Source organism: Nomascus leucogenys, chromosome 7b (assembly GCF_006542625.1).
Source record: "Nomascus leucogenys isolate Asia chromosome 7b, Asia_NLE_v1, whole genome shotgun sequence".
Lineage (NCBI taxonomy): Eukaryota > Metazoa > Chordata > Mammalia > Primates > Hylobatidae > Nomascus > Nomascus leucogenys.
The window spans coordinates 8,829,531-8,850,459 of NC_044387.1; the positions used below are offsets into that span (position 1 = coordinate 8,829,531).

A 20,929-nucleotide genomic window follows, 5' to 3' on the forward strand; every position below is an offset into this window, starting at 1 on the left:
TGAAATACCATGACTGTTTACGGAAAGTATCTTTAATAAAGCTGGACACAGTTTGGCTTGGAAAAAAAAAAGATTCAGACCTTTCAGGAATGAAGATGTGAGTCACCCTACCATGTAAAAACCCTGACCAGTTGAGACTCTGGTTGAAGGCAAAGGATACATAGAACAAACACCATTAAGAAGGAAATTATAAATATTAACTATATCCTTGTGACCAGTTATGAAAATGAAGATTGTAATATATTTCTGTATATTAACTGTTTTCTTCTCTCTCCTTTTTTCCGTATTGTTTGTACACGTTTTGGTGGAGGTTAGCTTTAAAATTTAGTCTTTAGGTAACAGAATATTCATATAGGATTGTGATTGAATTTAAAAATAAATTATTAACCTCCTTATGTTGGGGACAAATTGACAATGGCTTAGTCTGTATGAAGTATATGAATGAAGGATAGTTACATCTTGTTAGGTAAAAAAAACAAGATGTTTTTGTTCTATGGGAGTTCAAATATGTGGAGAAGGGTGTTTGGACACCAAGTAGCCAAAGGAATGGACCAAACCAATTATTACACTATTGTCTTTGAGCTCCAAAACCCACCCTGTAATCTGCCTTGGAATACTGACTGGACTCTGCAAATCACATTTTTGCTTTGCTAGCTGAACCTCATTAAGCTCTGTCAATAATGAGCACTAGAAAGAGATGGCAAGGCTGTAGGAAGAAGGGATTTGCTCCTTCCTCTGTTTCCTATGGGTTTCCTGTCTGCTTCTCATTCATATAAGTCTTCTCATTCATGGAAGTATCCCCTTAACACTTTTTTTTTTTAAGAGACAGTCTTGCTACGTTGCCCATGTTGGACTTGAACTCCTGAGCTCAAGTGATCCTCTCACCTCAATCTCCTGAGTAGCTAGGACCACAGACCCACACAATTCAGGTGCCTGGCACCTTAGCACTTCTTTATCCTGGCAGTGGCAGTGCCATTCTATGACAGCAACTCAATCCAGCCTGCAGTTTTTCCAGAACCACCTTCATTGCATCTCTCCTCCTCCAGAGACAACAGTATTATCTAGTCAGTACCACTCAGAGGTCTGAGTTTCATAAGCAGGCCCTTCCTCCAAACTTCTAGGTTTTAACCATTCCAGCCTCTTTCCTTGGTTCCCCCAGCCCCAGTGAGGGAGTTGTTTTCTATAATTGCTATCTCCATGAAAATTTGGTTGTTCTCTTTTTCTTCAGTTACCTACTTAACCAACATTATTTTTTTAATTGAGACGGGGTCTCACTGTATCACCCAGGCTGGAGTGCAGTGGTGCAATCTCAGCTCACTGCAACCTCCACCTCCCGGGTTCAAGTGATTCTCCCGCCTCTGCCTCCCGAGTAGCTGGGATTACAGGTGCCCAACACCATGCCCGGCTAATTTTTTTTTTTTTTTGGTAGAGATGGGGTTTCACCATGTTGGCCAGGCTGGTCTCGAACTCCTGACTTCAAGTGATCCACCGGCCTAAGCCTCCCAAAGTACTGGGATTACAGGCGTGAGCCACTGCGCCCGGCCTACTTAATCATTCTTTAAAGTTTTTTTCTATTCAAATAATTGGTGCCATGGTTTCTATTTCCTGACTGAATCCTAACTAGTACAATTCTCACTCTCTCTGCAAGAATTCTCGCATACCAGGGCTCTTACCTTCTTTCTCTACAAACACTTTATAGGTAAACCCATGCACTTCGACAATTTTTGGTTTTTTCTTTTTTTTTTTTTTTTTAAGAGAAAGGGGTCTCACTTTGTCATCCACGCTAGAGTGCAGTGGGATGATAACTCACTGTCACCCCAAACTCCTGGACTCAAGGGATCCTCCCACCTCAGCCTCCCAAGTAGCTAGGACTACAGGCATGTGGTCCCACGCTCAGTCCACTTCAACAGTTTTAACCACCATCTGTGTGCACACAACTTTCAACGAACCAATATGAGATGTACTAAAAAAGAGTTTTGTATGTGCCTTTGTAATAGCACTCGTCAACTCTAGTTATTTACCTGTCAGTCAATCTCTTCTCCAGATTGTAAGCTCCTAGAGGACAGGGACCATGTCTTATCTATCTATGTATCCGTAGTGCCTGATCCAGTATCCAGCACAGAGTAGACACCCAAGGAAAAAATGTAAGGCCAGGAATGGTGACTCACGCCTATAATCCCAGCACTTTGGGAAGCCAAGGCGGGAGGATTGCTTGAGAATAGCCATTTGAGACCAGCCTAGTCAATATGGTAAGCCCCTGTCTCAATGAAAAGAAATTTTTTTAGCCAGTCATGGTAGTGCACACCTATAAGTCCCAGATACTCGGGAGGTTGAGGCAGGAAGATTGCTTGAACCCAGCAGTTCAAGGCTGCAGTGATTGTACCACTGCACTCCAGCCTGGGCGACAGAATAAGGCCATGTCTCAACAAAAAGAAGAAAGAGAGAGAAAGAAAGAAATATTGGGTCGGGTGCAGTGGCTCATGCCTGTAATCCCAGCACTTTGGGAGGCTGAGGCAGGCAGATCACCTGAGGTCGGGAGCTCGAGACCAGCTTAGCCAGCATGATGAAACCCTGTCTCTACTCAAAATACAAAAATTAGCTGGGCGTGGTGGCAGATGCCTGTAATCCCAGCTACTCGGGAAGCTGAGGCAGGAGAACCGCTTGAACCCGCGAGGCAGAGGTTGCAGTGAGCTGAGATTGCGCCACCGCACTCCAGCCTGGGCAACAGAGCAAGATTCCATCTCAAAAAAAAAAAAAAAAAAGTAAAAAACAAATGTTGAATTAGTGATTGAAAACTAATGGGGTTCCTCTTATCTGTGTCTAAACAGACAATTTCGCCAAGGTCTCAAGTAACCAGTGCTACAATTCAGACTAATACTTTCATCTTCAAGTGCTAGATACAAGGTTTGAACTTACCTTCAATACAGAGGTCTGTCACACTCCCATCTTCCATGCTGCCTAATAGTCCTTGGAGCAGAGGGAGGTAAGAAAGGGGTGGTTAGGCAGGGCGCGGTGGCACACACCTGTATCCCAGCAATTTGGGAGGCCAAGGTGGCAGATTACCTGAGGTCAGGAATTCAAGAAAAGCCTGACCAATATGGCGAAACCCTCTCTCTACTAAAAATACAAAAGTTAGCCGGGAGTAGTGGCCTGTGCCTGTAGTCCCAGCTACTCAGGAGGCTGAGGCAGGAGAATCACTTGAACCCAGGAGGCAGAGATTGCAATGAGCTGAGACTGCACCACTGCACTCCAGCCTGGGCGACACAGACTGTCTCAAGAAAAAAAAAAGGGAGTGGTTAACAGTTCTCTACAAAGAGAAATAGACCCACACAGGCACACTGTAAATTCTAAGTCTAAAAGCAGCTATAAACAATGTTCCAGCTAAATTCTACTCTCAGCACCAAACACTTTGACTTTCAATGACCTGCCCAGGCTTTAAAAAGATAACAAATGGCCGGGCGCCGTGGCTCACGCCTGTAATCCCAGCACTTTGGGAGGCTGAGGCAGGTGGATCGCGAGGTCAGGAGATCGAGACCATCCTGGCTAACACGGTGAAATCCCATCTCTACTAAAAATTCAAAAAATTAGCCGGGCGTGGTGACAGGCACCTGTAGTTCCAGCTACTCGGGATGCTGAGTCAGGAGAATGGCATGAACCCGGGAGGCGGAGCTTGAAGTGAGCCAAGATCACGCCACCGCACTCCAGTCTGGGTGACAGAGCAAGACTCCATCTCAAAAAAAAAAAAAAAGATAAGAATTGTGGCCAGGTGCAGTGGCTCATGCCTGTAATCCTAGCACTTTGGGAGGCCAAGGCAGGCGGATCACCTGAGGTTGGGAGTTCGAGACCAGCCTGGCCAACATGGCAAAACCCCATCTCTACTAAAAATGCAAAAATTAGTTGGGCATGGTGTTACATGCCTGTAATCCCAGCTACTCGGGAGGCTGAGACAGGAGAATTGCTTGAACCCAGGAGGCGGAGGTTGCAGTGAGCTGAGATCACGCCACTGCACTCCAGCCTAGGCGAAAGAGCGAACACCATCTCAAAAAAAAAAAAGGTAAGAATTGTCAATGTGGTACAGCAAAAAAAAACCCCATGTGCTCTGGTGTCTATGACAGACCTGGGATAAAATTCTAGTTCTGTCACTTGTTAGCATGAATTCCCTGAAGCTTGGAGATCATCCTAGCTCCCTTAAAAACTGTCTTGGCAGTTAAAAGCCTGAAAAGTCTCTGGCACAGAAAAGCAATCAATACAAGTTAGCTGCCTTCCTCCCTGAAAGGGCTCATTCCATTGGACATTATCGTCATATTAAAAGAAAGAACATCAGATAAAATTTAATCTATCATACTTCACACATGAAGATATTAAGGCACAGGAGAGGGAAAGTAACTTGAGCAGGGTCATACCTAGGTCAGCAGACTCCATTCTGCTCCTGTACAAAGACCATGTATACTGGACTCTTTGAAGAATTTTTATTTTTATTGAGACGGAGTCTTGCTCTGTCACCCAGGCTGGAGTGTGGTGGCACGAACTGGTCTCACTGCAACCTCCGCCTCCAGGGTTCAAGCAATTCTCATGCCTCGGCCTCCCAAGTAGCTGGGACTACAGGCATGCGCCACCACACTGAGCTAATTTTTGTTATTTTTAGTAGAGATGGGGTTTTACCATGTTGACCAGGCTAGTTTCTAACTCCTGACCTCAAGTGATCTACCCACCTCAGCCTCCCAAAGTGCTGGGACTACAGGCATGAGCCACCACGCCCGGCCAACATTTCCCATTTTCATCTTCTTACTTTTACTAACTTCTTGGCTCTAGTAAAGTCAGTTACTGTAAAATGCATCTTGGATCTTAGAAAAAGGGCCATTTCTACATCATTATGACAAAACAATTTGCTAATAAAGTATTACAATACAAAAAATCTAAATAATCTAAGATCATTTTTCCAAGAGCCCAAAAGCAGATATACATACTATACATTCAAAACTCATGTCAAATTTCCCTCTTAATCTTACCAAAAAGCACGCTTATGAAGTGGATGCAGACTCTCTGATCCTGAGACACCAGTTGCGTGACCAGGGAGGTATGCCTCACGAGGGCATCTTGGAAGCAGGACAACATGTGCTTCTTGCGCACTAACTTGAAGCAAATGAAGAAAAATATTCAATAGCAACCAAACTTTGGCTATTCTGAATCCAACAACCGTAATTTCCAAATACAATTACAAGATGATACAAGGGATCATTTAAACTATGGTAAGATCCATACTCCTTCAAGGGAGGTTGGAAAAGGATATCATTTACACAGAGGAATCCATGTATTCATACAGAAAATTATACATGAGCTAAGGTTCCTAATGGCCTATATTTACATAGCAATTTATTTTTCACAAATCATTTTTGTCCACCAGCTCATTTAAGCCTAACAAGTTGGTGAAGAAAGCAAAAATAGAGGCTGGGCATGGTGATTCACGCCTGTAATTCCAGCACTTTGGGAGGCCAAGGCGGGCAGATCACGAGCTCAAGAGTTCGAGACCAGCATGGCCAACATGGTGCAACTCCATCTCAACTAAAAATAAAAAAAATTACCCGGGCATGGTGGCAGGTGCCTGTAATCCCAGGGAGGTGGAGGTTGCAGTGAGCCGAGATAGTGCCATTGCATTCCAGCCTGGGGGACAAGAGCGGGATTTCGTCTCAAAAAAAAAAAAGAAAAAAGAAAAGTGTGTTCAGAGGCGGGGCATGGTGGCTCATGCCTGTAATCCCAACATTTTGGGAGGCCGAGGCAGGCGGATCACCTGAGGTTGGGAGTTCGAGACTGGCCTGACCAACATGGAGAAACCCGGTCTCTACTAAAAATACAAAATTAGCATGGTGGCGCATGCCTATATCCCCAGCTAATTGGGAGGCTGAAGCAGGAGAATCACTTGAATCTGGGAGGGGAGGCTGTGGTGAGCCAAGATCGCACCATTGCATTCCAGCCTGGACAAGAGGAAAACTCTGTCTCAAAAAAAAAAACAAAGAAAAAAAAGTGTGTTCAAGCCGGGTGCCGTAGCTCACACCTGTAATCCCAACTTTGGGAGGCCAATGTGGGTGGCTCACCTGAGGTCAGGCGTTCGAGACCAGCCTGGCCAACATGGTGAAACCTCTTCTCTACTAAAAATACAAAAAGTAGCCGTGCATGGTGGCAGGCGCCTGTAATCCCAGCTACTCAGGAGGCTGAGGCAGAAGAATCGCTTGGACCTGGGAGGCAGAGGTTGCAGTGAGCCAAGACTGCACCATTGCACTCCAGCCTGGGCAACGAGAGCGAAACTCCATCTCAAAAGAAAAGTGTGCTCAATAAAAGGTAGAAGTTGCATCTCTTATTGCTTCTCATCTGTGCTACTGTAAGGCTCCTGTTTTTCCTTCACCAATTCATCCTACATAATAGATTAAGGTAGTGATCTACATGAGCTACTCAAAAAATCCTAGTAACTCCCCTTCATCTGACAGTTTATATTCAAGCTCCTTAGCTAGGTTTCAAACTCTTCAAGTAACTGTCCTCAACCTGTCTCTCCAATCTCATCTCTTTCAATTTCCCTTCAAACACTCTGATTATCCCCAAAACCCATCCTTATAATACCTACCTCCTGGGATAATCAGCCTCCCACTTCCTGTGGTCCAAATCTCACCCATCTTCTTAAACCTAATTTGAATGCTTCCTCCTCTAACAAACCTTTCCTAATTCCTTTCCTTACCCTGAACAGCACTTGACTACAAACATGTTCATTCTTCTAAGTTCCAAATAACATGTTCTCTTATTTTCTCCCCGCTGCACTGTCTTATTCATCTCTGACTTACTGTCCAAGAAAAGCAGCCTCAGAATTTCCATCCTTAATGAAAATTCAGAGGTTATTAGCTAGTTTACGAGTTCCCAGAGCACAGTATGGGAATTCCTAAGGGTGCCTAAAACACTTTCCAGAGGTCCACAAGAACAAAAATATTTTCATATAATATTAAAATGTTCTTAGTCTTCCTCATTTTTTTTTAATTTTTTCTATGTTGGCCAGGCTGGTCTTGAACTTCTGGCCTCGTGATCCGACCACCTCGGCCTCCCAAAGTGCTGGGATTACAGGTGTGAGCCACTGGACCCGGCCCAGTCTTTCTCATTCTTATTCTCCCACAAGTGCACAGTGGAGTTTTTGAGACTATATGACATGATAGCACAACAGACTGAATGCAGAAATAGATAAAAATCCAGCTGTTTGGCCGGGTCTGGTGGCTCACGTCTTTAATCCCAACACTTGGCCGGGCGTGGTGGCTCAAGCCTGTAATCCCAGCACTTTGGGAGGCCGAGGCGGGCGGATCACGAGGTCAGGAGATCGAGACCATCCTGGCTAACAGGGTGAAACCCCGTCTCTACTAAAAATACAAAAAATTAGCCGGGCGTGTTGGCGGGCGCCTGTAGTCCCAGCTACTCGGGAGGCTGAGGCAGGAGAATGGCGTGAACCCCGGGAGGCGGAGCTTGCAGTGAGCCGAGATCGCGCCACTGCACTCCAGCCTGCGGGACAGAGCAAGACTCCGTCTCAAAAAAAAAAAAAAAAAAAAAAAAAAAAAAAAAAAAAAAAAAAAAAATCCCAACACTTTGGGAGGCCAAGGCAGGCAGATCACCTGAGGTTGGGAGTTCAACACCAACCTGACCAACATGGAGAAACCCCGTCTATACTAAAAATACAAAATTAGCTGGGCATGGTGGTGCATGCCTGTAATCCCAGCTACTTGGGAGGCTGAAGCATGAGAATCTCTTCAACCTGGGAGGCAGAAGTTGTGATGAGCCGTGATCGTGCCATTGCACTCCAGCCTGGCCAACAAGAGTGAAACTCCATCTCAAAAAACAAAACAAAACAAAAAAAAAACCCAGCTGTGTTTAAGAGAGACAGGGTCTTGCTCTTGTCCAAGGAGTGCTGTGACTTGGTCATCGCTCAATGCAGCCTTGAACTCCTGGCTCGAGTGATCCTTCCACCTCTGCCTCCCAAAGCAGTAGGATTACAGGCATGAGTCACTGTGCCTGGCCAACCTGTCTTCAATTAAAGCAACTTGCAAAAATGTAAAACAAAGCCACTCCTGTCACTATCTTCCTTGTTTTGAGAAAATAGTTATTTATATTTTTAAAATTACTTATGCCACAGGACTGTACACTTAAAAAGATCTAAAAACAAATCGTATGTTATCTATATTTTGCCACAATAAAAAATTACTTATGGGCCAGGCACAGTGGCTCACACCTGTAATCCCAGCACTTTGGGAGGCCAAGGCGAGGGGATCACCAGAGGTCGGGAGTTCAAGACCAGCCTAACATGGAGAAACCCTGTCTCTACTAAAAATACAAAATTAGCCAGGCATAGTGACGCATGCATGTAATCCCAGCTACTCGGGAGGCTGAGGCAGGAGAATCACTTGAACCCGGGAGGCGGAGGTTGCAGTGAGCTGAGATTGCGCCATTGCACTCCAGCCTGGGCAACAAGAGTGAAACTCCATCTCAAAAAAAGAAAAAAAAAAAAAGAGAAATCAAAATATTTGAGAATGCAGCCAGGCATGGTGGCTCACAGATGCAATCCCAACACTTTGGACTTTGGGAGGTCAAGGCAGAATTGCTTGAGACTAGGAGTTCAAGACCAGCCTAGGCAACACACAGGGAGACCCCCGAGACCGTTTCTACAAAAAAAAAGAAAAAATTTTGAGAACTTCTGATCTAGCCAATCCACCCACTCACGAATTCCCCTCCCATGAATTGGAGAGAAACTTGACCTCCCAAAGTCTTCTTGGATGTCTCCATGGACAAGAAAACTCACTGCAGGTTGGGCACCGTGGCTCACGCCTATAATCCCAGCACTATGGGAAGCCGAGGCGAGTGGATCACCTGAGGTCAAGAGTTCGAGACCAGCCTGGCCAAAATGATGAAACCCCTATCTCTACTAAAAATAGAGAAATTAGCCGAGCGTGGTGACGGGCGCCTGTAATCCCAGCTACTGGGTAGGCTGAGGCAGGAGAATCGCTTGAACCCAGGAAGCAGAGGTTGCAGTGAGCGGAGATGGCGCCATTGCACTTCAGCCTGGGTGACAGAGCGAGACTCCGTCTCAAAACAAACAAAACCACTTCACTGCAAACGCCGGTAGGCATTGAGGGCCCAGGCAGCCTGCTTTGGCCAGCTCTGCCCAAGGAACAGTCTTCCAGTTCACCCCACTTCTGCCCGGCTGTAACCTGTCACTCCTGTCCCCTCGGAGCCCAGACTGCCCCTCCTCCGATTCACACCCCGACAGCTGAAGGGAATGAGGGGCAGCCGCCGCGTGCGCGCCTGGCCCGCAGGTGAGTGGGGGCTGACATGGCGGGAGCCTGAGCTAAGGCCGAATCCCCGGGAAATGAAGGCAGGGGCAGCAAAGGGAAGGAGCCAGAAGGCAGAAGGCGGGAAGGTGTGTCCCTGAGACTGGGTGAGGTCCCGGGGGATCCGGATTTCCGCCCTTTCAGGCGCAGAGCCAGTGCACGGGGCTCCACCGAGGCCCGCAGGCCGGCCTGGGGCTGAGGGGCTCGCGAGGCCAGGGTCCGGGACGGGCTGACGGGGAGGAGAGTGAACACAGCGCGGGGGCCCGGTTTTGCGTCCGGTTCACCAGAGCGGGTCTGGCAAGGGCCCGGCCGCGTTTGCTGAGGGAAATGGCCAAACCCAGGTCTTCTGAAGAAAAGGTTCCGCTCGCACCGACACGACGGGGTCCGGCAGCAGCTCCAGCGCGCAGGCCAGGCACAGGCGGGGGGTCACGGGCAGCAGCCAGCGCGGGTCGTGCCGGTAATGGGCCCTCTCGAATAGAAGCGCTGCCTCTTCCTCTCTCCTGGGCCCGGGAGTGCCCGCCGTCGCCGCCGGCCTCACAGCCATCTCTTCGCTTGCCCTCAGCTGAGGCGGCACTCTTTCCCGCGCAGACTGCACGCATGCGCACTTGGAGGACAGAACTGCGTCGGTGTGGAATGCGCCTGCGCGGACCCAGGACGCGGCAGTCTCAGGCAAGCAGCAGCCCCTGAGGGTAAGTGGTGGACGCAAGTGCTCTGGGTCGTGTCTAACTAACTAAGCCAAAAGCAGTTTGTGCTTAGAACCCTGCAGGAATGTCTTTACCACACCCAAAGTTGAAAAGCAATTATGAAGTAGGGGGCATTTGCCTTGAAAAAGGAAGGAAAGGAAGCTATTTCTACTGTTTTTTAAAAGTGAAGGCCGGGCATGGTGGCTCACGCCTGTAATCCCAGCACTTTGGGAAGCCGAGGTGGGCGGATCACGAGATCTGGAGATCGAGACCATCTTACCCATCATGGTGAAACCCCATCTCTACTAAAATACAAAACATTAGCTGGCTGTGGTGGCACGTACCTGTAATCCCAGCTACTTGGGAGGCTTGAGGCAGGGGAATCACTTGAACCCAGGAATCGAAGTTTGCAGTGAGCTGAGATTGTGCCACTGCACTCCAGCCTGGTGACAGAGCAAGACTCTATCTCAAACAAAAAAAAAAGAGGGAAAATAAGCAATCTCAAGGATTTGCATCTAAAAGCAATTAGAGGCTGGGTGAGTTGGCTCATGTCTGTAATCACAGCACTTTGGGAGGCCAAGGCCGGTGGATCACCTAAGGTCAGGAGTTTGAGACCAAGCCTGGTCAACAAGGTGGAACCCCCGTTTCCACTAAAAATACAAAATTTAGCTGGGCGTGGTGGTGGGCACCTGTAATCCCAGCTACTCGGGAGGCTGAGGCAGGAGGATCACTTGAACCTGGGAGGTGGAGGTTGCAGTGAGCCAAGATTGCACCACTGCACTCCAGCCTGGGTGACAGAGGAAGACTCCATCTCAAAAATAAATAAATAAATCAGAAGCTTAAAACCAAAAAATAAAAATAAAAGTAAAAAAAAAAAAACAACCCAAAGACAGAAGTTCAAGACCAGCCTGGGCAACAGGGCGAAACCCCACCTCTACTAAAAATGCAAAAATTAGCCGGGTGTGGTGGCTCATGACTGTAATCCCAGCTACTCCGGAGGCTGAGGCAGCAGAATCGCTTGAACCCAGGAGGCGGAGGTTACAGTGAGTCAAGATCAAGCCACTGCACTCCAGACCTACGCTCCATCTCAAAAATAAAAAAGCGTCCCATGCAGAGGACCACCCCTCCCCATAAGCAGCTGAGGCTTTTGGAGTGTCCTGCCTCAATCAGGATTAGCTTGGGGACAGGGCAGGATAGAACCTCTGTGGACTCCACTGTGAGGAGCTGGGAGGGAGGTGTTTTGGAGAGAACATTGGGTTGACCCACATTCCCTAAACCACAACCACAGAGTGCAAGGGGCTTCTACCCCACCCACAAAGTATCCCAAACCCCGAAAAGGGGTGCTTGGAAAATGTGCCAGAGAAATCAGAACACCACAGGGCCCACACAACCAATTTATTAGAGGCTTTGCAGGGATGAGGACACTCTCAAAGCTTTTCTGATTTGTCCTGAGGACTCTGGGCCTGAGTCTACTTTTTAAAGCCATGCTGGAAGAGAAAAAAATTCAGATGCTTCATAATACTAAACTTTTTGGAGGCTCGGGTATTCTGTGGAGCCCCATTTGGGTTCCCAGGTGCCTCCTGGCCCTGGGGACTCTCTGTCTTAGGAAGGGGGCCCCAGTACAGCAGTGACCTGGCGGCTGAAGATCCTTCTGTGAAGCAGTGTGGTCTCCAATGCTGTCCTCCCCTGCACGTGGATCACCCACTTTGGGAAGCAGAGTAGAATCAGGTTCCCTCAGGCTCAGGTTAGGGGACAAGTGCTTGCGCTTGGCGAGCTGTGGGGACCAGGACATCTTGTTCAGAAGGGTCAGGCTCAGCTTTGCCACTGCAGAGTGGAGCCTCCCTTTGAAGCTAACAGGTTCTGCAGAATGGCAGGGAGGCTGCTGCCCAGCCCCTCTGCACCCTGTAGATTCCAGGCTTCCTCTTCTCCAGTATGTGGGCTGCTGGCATTTGAGTCTGGGGGGCTTAGAGTCCTCCCAGGATGTACATTCCTTCCTCCAGTGGGCGTGGTCTGCCCTAGAGAATGAGGTCCTCACTCTGCTGGGAGCCCTCTCTGCCAGCTGGGAGACCCTTGACCTGATAATTTTCCTGCCCCTACTGTTCTCACTGGGAGGCTCTCCGACCCTTTGTAGGCCACACCAGCTCCTGGACTCCGCTGCCGGCCTGGGGGTCCTGGGAGCTGGAAGCTTGGTCCTAGCGGGCGCTTCCTGGATCTCCTGTGGTTCTCTGGCGCCCCCTGGTGGCGTGACTCTCCTGGCCTTTTTAGGCTGGATGGAAACGCTCATGGGCTCTGACCTGTGCGGTCTGTTCCTCTCCAGAGCTCTGGCTTGTATAGGAAGTTTTGAGCTTTTTCTGTCTGGGCGCTGAACCCTCTGGAACCTCTCTTGGGACTTAAGGCCTGATGAGGAGCCTTGGGCCTCACAATCCCTTTCCTGCTGCGCTTGGAGCTCCGGGCCTGTGTTCAGTCCAGGGGGCCTCGCCCCAGAAAGGGTCAATGAGCAAGATCCTAAGAAGTTAAACAGGAAATAGGACTCCAGGATCCGCCGGGGAAGACCCCACTTCAGGTGTGCAATCCTCCTCCGCATGAGGGACTCCAGGAGCAGTCGTTTGCTCTTCTTGAGGCCTGTCCCCTTGGGCAGGACAGTGAGGGCGGTGGGAGGACCCGCCAGAATGATGGCAGCTTCCCGGGCTGGGCCACGCGGGAGACAGGGGCAGGCAAAGGGCATGCCCAAGGGAGCAGTCAGAGACGGAGGGTTTGGGGACTGCCGAGTCAGGCTGGGGGCCTTCTCTGGATCCACCCCTTTGTCCCTTTGTCGTCTTCTCCGGGATTCAGGTTGGGCCTGCTGGGAGGCTGGACTGATCCCCACTCTATAATCCCTGGCAGGGGTTGTGCCCTGGCTGGCCAGTTGCTCTCTCTCCCCACCCACCAGCAGGAAGACTTCACCCCGGTGCGGGAGAGGATTCATCTCAGGACAGGGGGCAGAGATGAAACCATTCACAGCCACTGCCCATTCCTGTTCCCAGGTCCCACATCCATAGCCAGTGAAGGCTAGAGGCCATGGTAGGCTGTGCCTCCTGCCTGTGGGCCTCTCACTCCCAAAACAGTCGACTTGGAGAGTGTCCCTCACAGCATCCTCTCCTCTGACCAGATCCTTCTTTCCTCCCCTTGGTGCTTGAGGCCCTCCAGCATCCTCATCTGTGCACTTTCTCTGGCTTCCTATATCCTGGAGTTCTGCAACGTCCTCAACTCCACCCTCATTCTTATTTCCTCGCACTTGTACCTGGATCTCTTCATCAATTTCACCTCTTAACTGTCCCTGGTCATCTCCTGCAGGAGCCTGGGTCTCTGTACCATCATCACTTGTGGTCCCTCTCAGGTTTCTCTTCCCCTGTATTTGAATTTCTTCATCATTCCCACCTCCACCCTGTTTCTGGTTCTTCCACTCTAATAAACGGGTCTTTCCATTACCTTTACTTTTTAACAGTCTCTGGTTCTTTGCTCTAAGCCTCCAGTTGTTTCCCCTAAGCCTCCAGATCATTCTAATGTCCTCGTTTCCAACCTCTGTCTGGTTTTTCTTCTCTGATGCCTGATTTTCTGCAACATCCTTTCCAGTCAGCTCCCAGTTCCTCCTCCCTGGTGAATGGCTCCCTCCCAATTTCACTATCTAACTGGTCCTCGTTCTCTCTCTTAGGTCTCTGAGTCTTTACACTGTCCTCAGTTCCAGGTCCTCTCTGGTTTCTCTCCACTGGAGCCTGAATTTCTGTTCCATTCTCACTTCCCATCTGCTCCTGGCTCTTCCACTCTGATAAAAGGATCTTTCTACCAAGATCACTTCTAAACTGACTCTGGGTTTCTTTCCCAGGTGCCCAGGTCTTTACACCATCCTCACCTCCAACTTCTCTCAGGTTTCTCTTCCCTTGTATCTGAATTTCTGCCCCATTCTCACCTCCAATCTGCTCATCTTTCTTCCATTCTGCTGAATGCATTTCTCCATCAATTTGACTTGTTAATTTGCCCCAGTTCCCTGACTCAGATGTCTGGGTATGTGCACCATCTTTGCCTCTAATATGTTCCTGATTCTTCCCCTTTGGTATGTGAATCTTTCCACTAAATTCATTTCCTAACTGACCCTGATTTTTCCCCCCAAGTTCCTGGGTCTCTTTATCATCCTCACCTTTAACCTGTCTCCTGCCTAGTGACTGAATGTCTGTACCATCTTCTTCTCTAAGTGGCTCATTGCTCTGAGTCTCCACATCAGTTTCACCTTTTAATTGTTCCTGGATCTCAGCCTCGGGTGCCAGGATATTTGTGCCATCCTCACATCCATCCTTTCTCTGGTCTCTCTTCTCTGATGCCTGAATTTCTGCTCTATGTTCACCTCCAATCCAGTTCTGATTCTCCCAACAGAGTATCTCAAATTCTCTATAAATTTCACTTACTACTTGTCTCCGGTTTCCCCACCATAGTGCCTGGATCACCACCCAATCCTTCTCTCTTATCTCCCTGAGCTTCTTCTTGGTAGCTATCTGGGTTTCCTTAGCATCTTCACCTCTTCTCAGGCCCTTATTTCCCCACCCCACTTGAATTTCATGACTTAATTGTTTCTGGTTCTCTCCTCCAGATGCTTGGGTCTTCTTAGCTTTCTTACTTCCACCTTGATCATGCTTCTCCCACCTTGGTGTCTGGATCTTTGTAACATTCCCATTTCCAACACATTCCTGTTTTCCCCAATCCAAGGCCTGGGTCTCTACACTATTCTCTTTTACTTCTCCCACGTTCTCCCTCCCACATGATTGGGTTTGTGCAGCATCCTGACCTCCAACCTGGTCCTTGTTTCTCCCCTCTTCCGTCTGAATTTCCACATCCGCATCCCCTTTCATCTGATCTTGTTTCTCCCACTGTGGTGTCTGGGTCTCCTCACCATTCTCATCTCCAGTCTGGCCTTGCTTCCCCAATCCTTGAGCCTGGATCTCCTCCCCATCCTCCTCTCCAGCCTCTTTCTTGTCCTTCCTCTCAAATGTCTGGGTCTCCACAGCATCCTCACTTCCATTCTTATCCTGGTTCTCCCACTCAGGTGTTTGGGTCTCTGCATCAATTTTACATCTTAACTGTTCTTGGTTCTCTCCCATATGTGCCTGGGTTTCAGGGAGATTCTTACCTCCAGCCTCCCTCTGGTTTCTATTCCCTAGTTCCTGAATGTTGGTTCTACTCTCAACTCCCATCCGGTCCTGGGTGTCCCATCCTGGTGTCAAGATCTCGCCATCAGTTTCACTTATTACTAGTCTCTGGTTTGCACACTCCAACACGTTAGTCTCTGCATCACCCTCCATTCCAAAGTCTACTGGGAACTGCTCCCTAGATGCCTGGATTTCTGAAGCATCCTCCCGTCTGCTCCCTGTCTGGTACATCCACCTTGGAGCCTGGGTCTCTCTACTATCCTCTCTGCCTGCTGTCTGGTTTTTACCCCCTGGTTCCCAGGCCTCTGATGGACAGTGCCAAGACTTCCAAGTGCACATTCTCATTGTTTGGTGGGAAGGATCAGGCAGGAGCTCTCTGGGGCAGAACTGCAGCCTCTGAGCTGAAAGTAAGTTTGGAAGAGAGGTGGTTAAGGTCATGGAGGTGGGGCGAGACCTCATGCTGATGACAGGCTCCAGTGACACCAACCTTTCCTGTGAGTGAAGCAGCAGCTGCTCCATCTCTTGACACATGTCCAAGGCAGGGTGAGTCTGACCATCACAGAGACACCAAGGCACCTGCCATGCTTTCCAGGAACTGTCCTGAGGCAGTAGACAGGTGTTTGAAATGGAGGTGGTACAAAAGATGGGCTCAGAGTGGGTGTGGACACCTGAAGTTGGGCCTGGACATGAGTGCTGTGGAGAGAGCAGTTTCTGGGCCCATGATTCCTGGAGGCTCCTCCGGTATCCCCATCTCTGCCTTTGTGTGCATTGTTGAGAATCTAGGCCCCTGGACTTTCCAGGACTGAAGAATTCAGGAGTCAGCTTGAAGACAGTTTCGCACCTCATGGAGGGCACTGCCCACTTCTGCATTGGCACCTGTAAGTGAGAACAGAGAAGCAAAATCCTTGCACACATAATAACTTGCATAATCCGCACAGACAGAATAGTCAGGGAAGGCTTCTTGGAGGAAGTGACATTTGACTGGAGACCTGAATGAAGTAAGGGGCAAACCAAGTGACATCTGAAGAAAGAGCGTTGTAGGCAGAGGAGACATTAAGTACAAAGGCTTGAGGATGGAACAAAATTACGTGTACAGGAACAGCAAAGAAGACTGTGTGGCCAGAATGGAACCAGTAACAAGGAGAGCACTGGGAGATAAGATCGGAGACAAACACGGGACAGATTACGCTGGTCCTTAGAGTCATGATTAGGAGTGAGAATTTTCTTCTGAGTTTGGCGGATAATGTAAGTATAGGAGCCATTGCAGGGTTTTGAGCAGCTAAGTGCTATGTTCTGTTTCTAAAAGTTTGTTCTGATGGCAGGGCATGGTGGCTTATGTCTGTAATCCCAGCATTTTGGGAGGCCAAGATGGGTGGACACTTGAGGTCAGGAGTTCCAGACCAGCCTGGCCAACATGGCGAAACCCCATCTCTACTAAAAATACAAAAATTAGCCAGCCATCGTGGCGCATGCCTGTAATCCCAGCTACTCAGGAGGCTGGGGCACAAGAATTGCTTGAGCCCAGGAGGTGGAGTTTGCAGTGAGCCAAGATCACACCACTGCAGTCCAGCCTGGGTGACAGAGTATGACTCCATCTGAAAAAAAAAAAAAAAAAAAAAAAAAAAGAAGAGGCCCGGCGCAGTGGCTCACGCCTGTAATTCCAGCACTTTGGGAGGTCAAGGCAGGCGGATCACAAGGTCAGGAGATTGAGACCATCCTGGCTAACACGGTGAAACCCCATCTCTACTAAAAATACAAAAAAAAAAAAAAAAATTAGCCAGGCGTGGTGGCGGGCACCTGTATTCCCAGCTACTCAGGAGGCTTAGGCAGGAGAATGGCATGAACCCGGGAGGTGGAGCTTTCAGTGAGCCGAGATCGTGCCATTGCACTCCAGTCTGGGTGACAGAGCAAGACTCCGTCTCAAAAAAAAAAGAAAGAAATCCACAGAGTCGGCCAGGCGTGGTGGCTCACGCCTGTAATCCCAATGCTTTGGGAGGCCAAGGTGGGTGGATCACTTGAGGTCAGGAGTTCGAGACCAGCCGGACCAACATGGTGAAACCCTGTGTCTACTAAAAATACAAAATTGGGCCGGGCGCGGTGGCTCACGCTTGTAATCCCAGCACTTTGGGAGGCCGAGGTGGGCGAATCACGAGGTCAGGAGATCGAGACCACGGTGAAACCCCGTCTCTACTAAAAATATAAAAAATTAGCCGGGCGTGGTGGCGGGCGCCTGTAGTCCCAGCTACTCGGAGAGGCTGAGGCAGGAGAATGGCGTGAACCCGGGAGGCGGAGCTTGCAGTGAGCCGAGATTGCGCCACTGAACTCCAGCCTGGGCGACAGAGCGAGACTCCGTCTCAAAAAAAAAAAAAAAAAAAAAAAAAAATACAAAAATTAGCTGTGCATGGTGGCACATGCCTGTAATCCCAGCTACTAGGGAGGCAGAGGCAAGAGAATCACTTGAACCTGGGAGGCAGAGGTTGCTGTGAGCCAAGATTGCACCACTGGACTTTAGCCTGGGCCACAGAGCAAGACTCCATCTCACAAAAAAAAAAAAAAAAAAGAAAGAAAGAAAAAGAAAAAAGAAAGAAATCTGCAGAGTTGGCTGGGAGTAGTGGCTCATTCCTGTAATCCCAGCACTTTGGGAGGCCAAGGCAGGCGGATGACATGAGGACGGGAGTTTGAGACCAGCATGACTAACATGGAGAAACCTCACCTCTACTAAAAATACAAAATTAACGGGTGTGGTGGCGCATGCCCGTAATCCCAGCTACTCGGGAGGCTGAGGCAGGAGAATTGCTTGAACTTGGGAGGCAGAGGTTGAGGTAAGCCGAGATCACACCATTGCACTCCAGCCTGGGCAACAAAATCAAAACTCCGTCTCAAAAAAAAAAAAAGAAAAGAAAAGGAAATCCGCAGAGTTGTGACTACAAACTTCTGGACTGCTGGTAATCATTTGTTTCTTAATCTCCATGCTACAAACTGATGTATTCAATTATGAAAATTTACTGATCTACACACTTGTAATTGTGTGTGTGTATTATCCTTGGACCAATTTTTTTTTTTTTAAGAGAGAAAAAAGAGGCCAGGCGCAGTGGCTCACCCCTGTAATCCCAGCACTTTGGGAGGCCGAGGCAGGCAGATCATGAGGTCAGGAGCTCGAGACCAGCCTGGCCAACATAGTGAAACCCCGCCTCTACTAAAAATACAAAAAAAAAAAAAAATTATCCAGGCGTGGTGGCGGGTGCCTGTAATCCTAGCTACTTGGGAGGCTGAGGCAGGAGAATCGCTTGAACCATGGAGGCGGAGGTTGCAGCAAATCAAGATCACACCACTTGCGCACTAGCCCAGGCAACACTGTGAGACTCTGTCTCAGAAAAAAAAAAAAAGAGAGAGAAGAAGGCCACTCTGGTGACTGTATGGAGGATAGGCTGTGGTTGGATAAGAGAAGCAGCAAGAACCAGGCAGAAGGCTGTTGCTATGGTCCAAGTGAGACATGATGGTGTCTCTGCCCAGGAAGGTGTGGTGTGGTTAGGAGAAGTGATCAGATTTGAGATACAATTTGCAAGTATACCCCTCGGACTTGCAGATGGATTGAATGTGTGGACTGAGGGAAAGAGAGGAGCTCAGGGTGACTCCTGGGTTTGGGGCTTGGCCGATGCTCTCCCTGAGCAGCCTGATTTTCCCTCTGATTCATTTTCTGGTACACCAGGCATAAAACAAGTTCCTTGTAACAAGTGACAGAGACAATCATGGTGCTGAGGGAAGAAGGGTGAAGGTGTGTGGGGCCCACTCACCTGGATGACATTCCTTGTGCTGAAGCGGGTCCTGGTGACCTGGTGCCAATAGTGCCGGACCTGCCAGACCAGAAAGAGGCAGAGGACAAGCAGGTTGCCACAGCACTGAGGGTCCCTGCAGCTGTGATCCTGGGAGAGCAGGCCCTGCACTGGCTCCCACTCAGGGCCATGGAATGGCCCTACCACGACACAGACACCCAGCAGTGACAACAACATGGCAAAGCTTAGGTCAGGCAGATGGTGTTGGGAGCTAGAGGGCAGGCCTGGCACATCTGATGCAGCCAGCTGCAGTAGGATAGCCGCCACCTCATAGCACCCCTGTCATTGAGGCCACCTCACAAAGGGGGCTGATGCCCCAGCCTCAACTCTGACCCTGGTGCCAGGCCTGGCTAGCATGTTCTTGGTGCAGGTAAGGACAGTATTGGGGAATTGTTCAAAAGTAATTAAGAGGAAGAACTTGCTTTAAACAAACCCATCCTCTGGAATGAAAAGATTAAGTTCCCTGAATGTGTGATGGGGTGATATAACCTGCGGTCTGCTTGATTTCTTTCTTCCTATGAAATACTTGGATCTGCCTGTCCTTCTATCTATTATCAAACATTTAATGAACACTGTATTGAATACATGTATTCTTGTTTAACCACTCAACATCCCTTTCTCGTTGCTTGCAGTATCCTGATTTCCTGTGGGGGAATTACTTTTCCCATCTTAGGATGGGAGTGTTGGTGGGAAAATAAATGCTACCCTGAAGACTCTTTTACCCAAAAGTTCTATTCAAAATATTAAATATCTGAGCAGGCAGGGACATCAGCCAATTATAATGAGCCAGGCCTTAACCGTTTAGTGGCTGGAATTTTTTTTTTTTTTTTTTTTTTTTGAGACTGAGTTTCCACTCTTGTTGCCCAGGCTGGAGTGCAATGGCACGATCTCGGCTCACTGCAACTTCCGCCTCCCAAGTTCAAGCGATTCTCCTGCCTCAACCTCCCAAGTAGCTGGGATTACAGGCATGCGCCACCACGCCCGGCTAATTTTGTATTTTTAGTAGAGATGGGGTTTCTTCATATTGGTCAGGCTGGTATCGAACTCCCAACCTCAGGTGATCCACCCACCTCAGCTTCCCAAAGTGCTGGGGGGATTACAGGCGTGAGCCACCGCACCCGGCCTTTTTTTTTTTTTTTTTTTTGAGATGGAGTTTCTCTCTGTTGCCCAGGCTGGAGTGCAGTGTGCAGTGGTGCGATCTCGGCTCACTGCAAGCTCTGCCTCCCGGGTTCACGCCATTCTCCTGCCTGGGCCTCCCGAGTACCTGGGACTACAGGCGCCCGCCACCACGCCCGGCTAATTTTTTGTATTTTTAGTAGAGACGGGGTTTCACCGTGTTAGCCAGAATGGTCTTGATCTCCTGACCTAGTTATCCACCTGCCTCGGCCTTCCAAAGTGCTGCGATTCCAGGCGTGAGCCACCGCACCCGGTCGGCCTTTTTTTTTTTTTCTTTTTGAGAGTCTCGCTCTGTAGCCTCAGCTGGAGTGCTGGAGTGCAGTGGCACGATCTCAGCTCACTGCAGCCTCCACCTCCGGGGTTCAAGCGATTCTCCTGCTTCAGCCTCCTAAGTGGTTAGGGTTACAGGCGCCCGCCACCACGCCTGGCTAATTTTTGTATTTTTAGTAGGGACGAGGTTTCACCATGTTGGCCAGGGTGGTCTCGAACTCCTGTCCTCAGGTGATCCGCCCGCCTCGGTCTCCCAAAGTGCCGGGATTACAGGCATAAGCCACTGCGGCCGGCCGGTGGGTTACTTTTTGAATGTTTAATTCATTGTTTCTGCCAATAATTTGTACTAGACGGCTCATAAGAACGCCAAAGTACGTTCCTTCTTCGACACAGGGCCAGTTTCCGCGCCAGTGCCCCCGTAGAGGGCGGGGCCCACTCGC

The 20,929-nt window shown here is 49.1% G+C and overlaps 2 protein-coding genes across 2 annotated transcripts; both read right to left on the reverse strand.

The window, feature by feature from the left end:
- Positions 1–11,413: 11,413 nt before the first annotated feature.
- On the reverse strand, positions 11,414–12,998 carry LOC115835882. The gene has a single exon (XM_030815194.1). It carries the CDS (start codon positions 12,996–12,998, stop codon positions 11,547–11,549), a length of 1,452 nt encoding a protein of 483 aa, XP_030671054.1. The 3' UTR covers positions 11,414–11,546.
- On the reverse strand, positions 11,414–20,927 carry LOC100599926. Its single transcript, XM_030815193.1, has 4 exons — positions 20,561–20,927; positions 19,005–19,064; positions 15,698–16,086; positions 11,414–15,611 (listed from the first exon to the last, which is right to left on the reverse strand). Exons 3-4 carry the CDS (start codon positions 15,765–15,767, stop codon positions 13,573–13,575), a joined length of 2,109 nt encoding a protein of 702 aa, XP_030671053.1. The 5' UTR covers positions 15,768–16,086; positions 19,005–19,064; positions 20,561–20,927; the 3' UTR covers positions 11,414–13,572.
- Between the last annotated feature and the right edge of the window lie 2 nt (positions 20,928–20,929).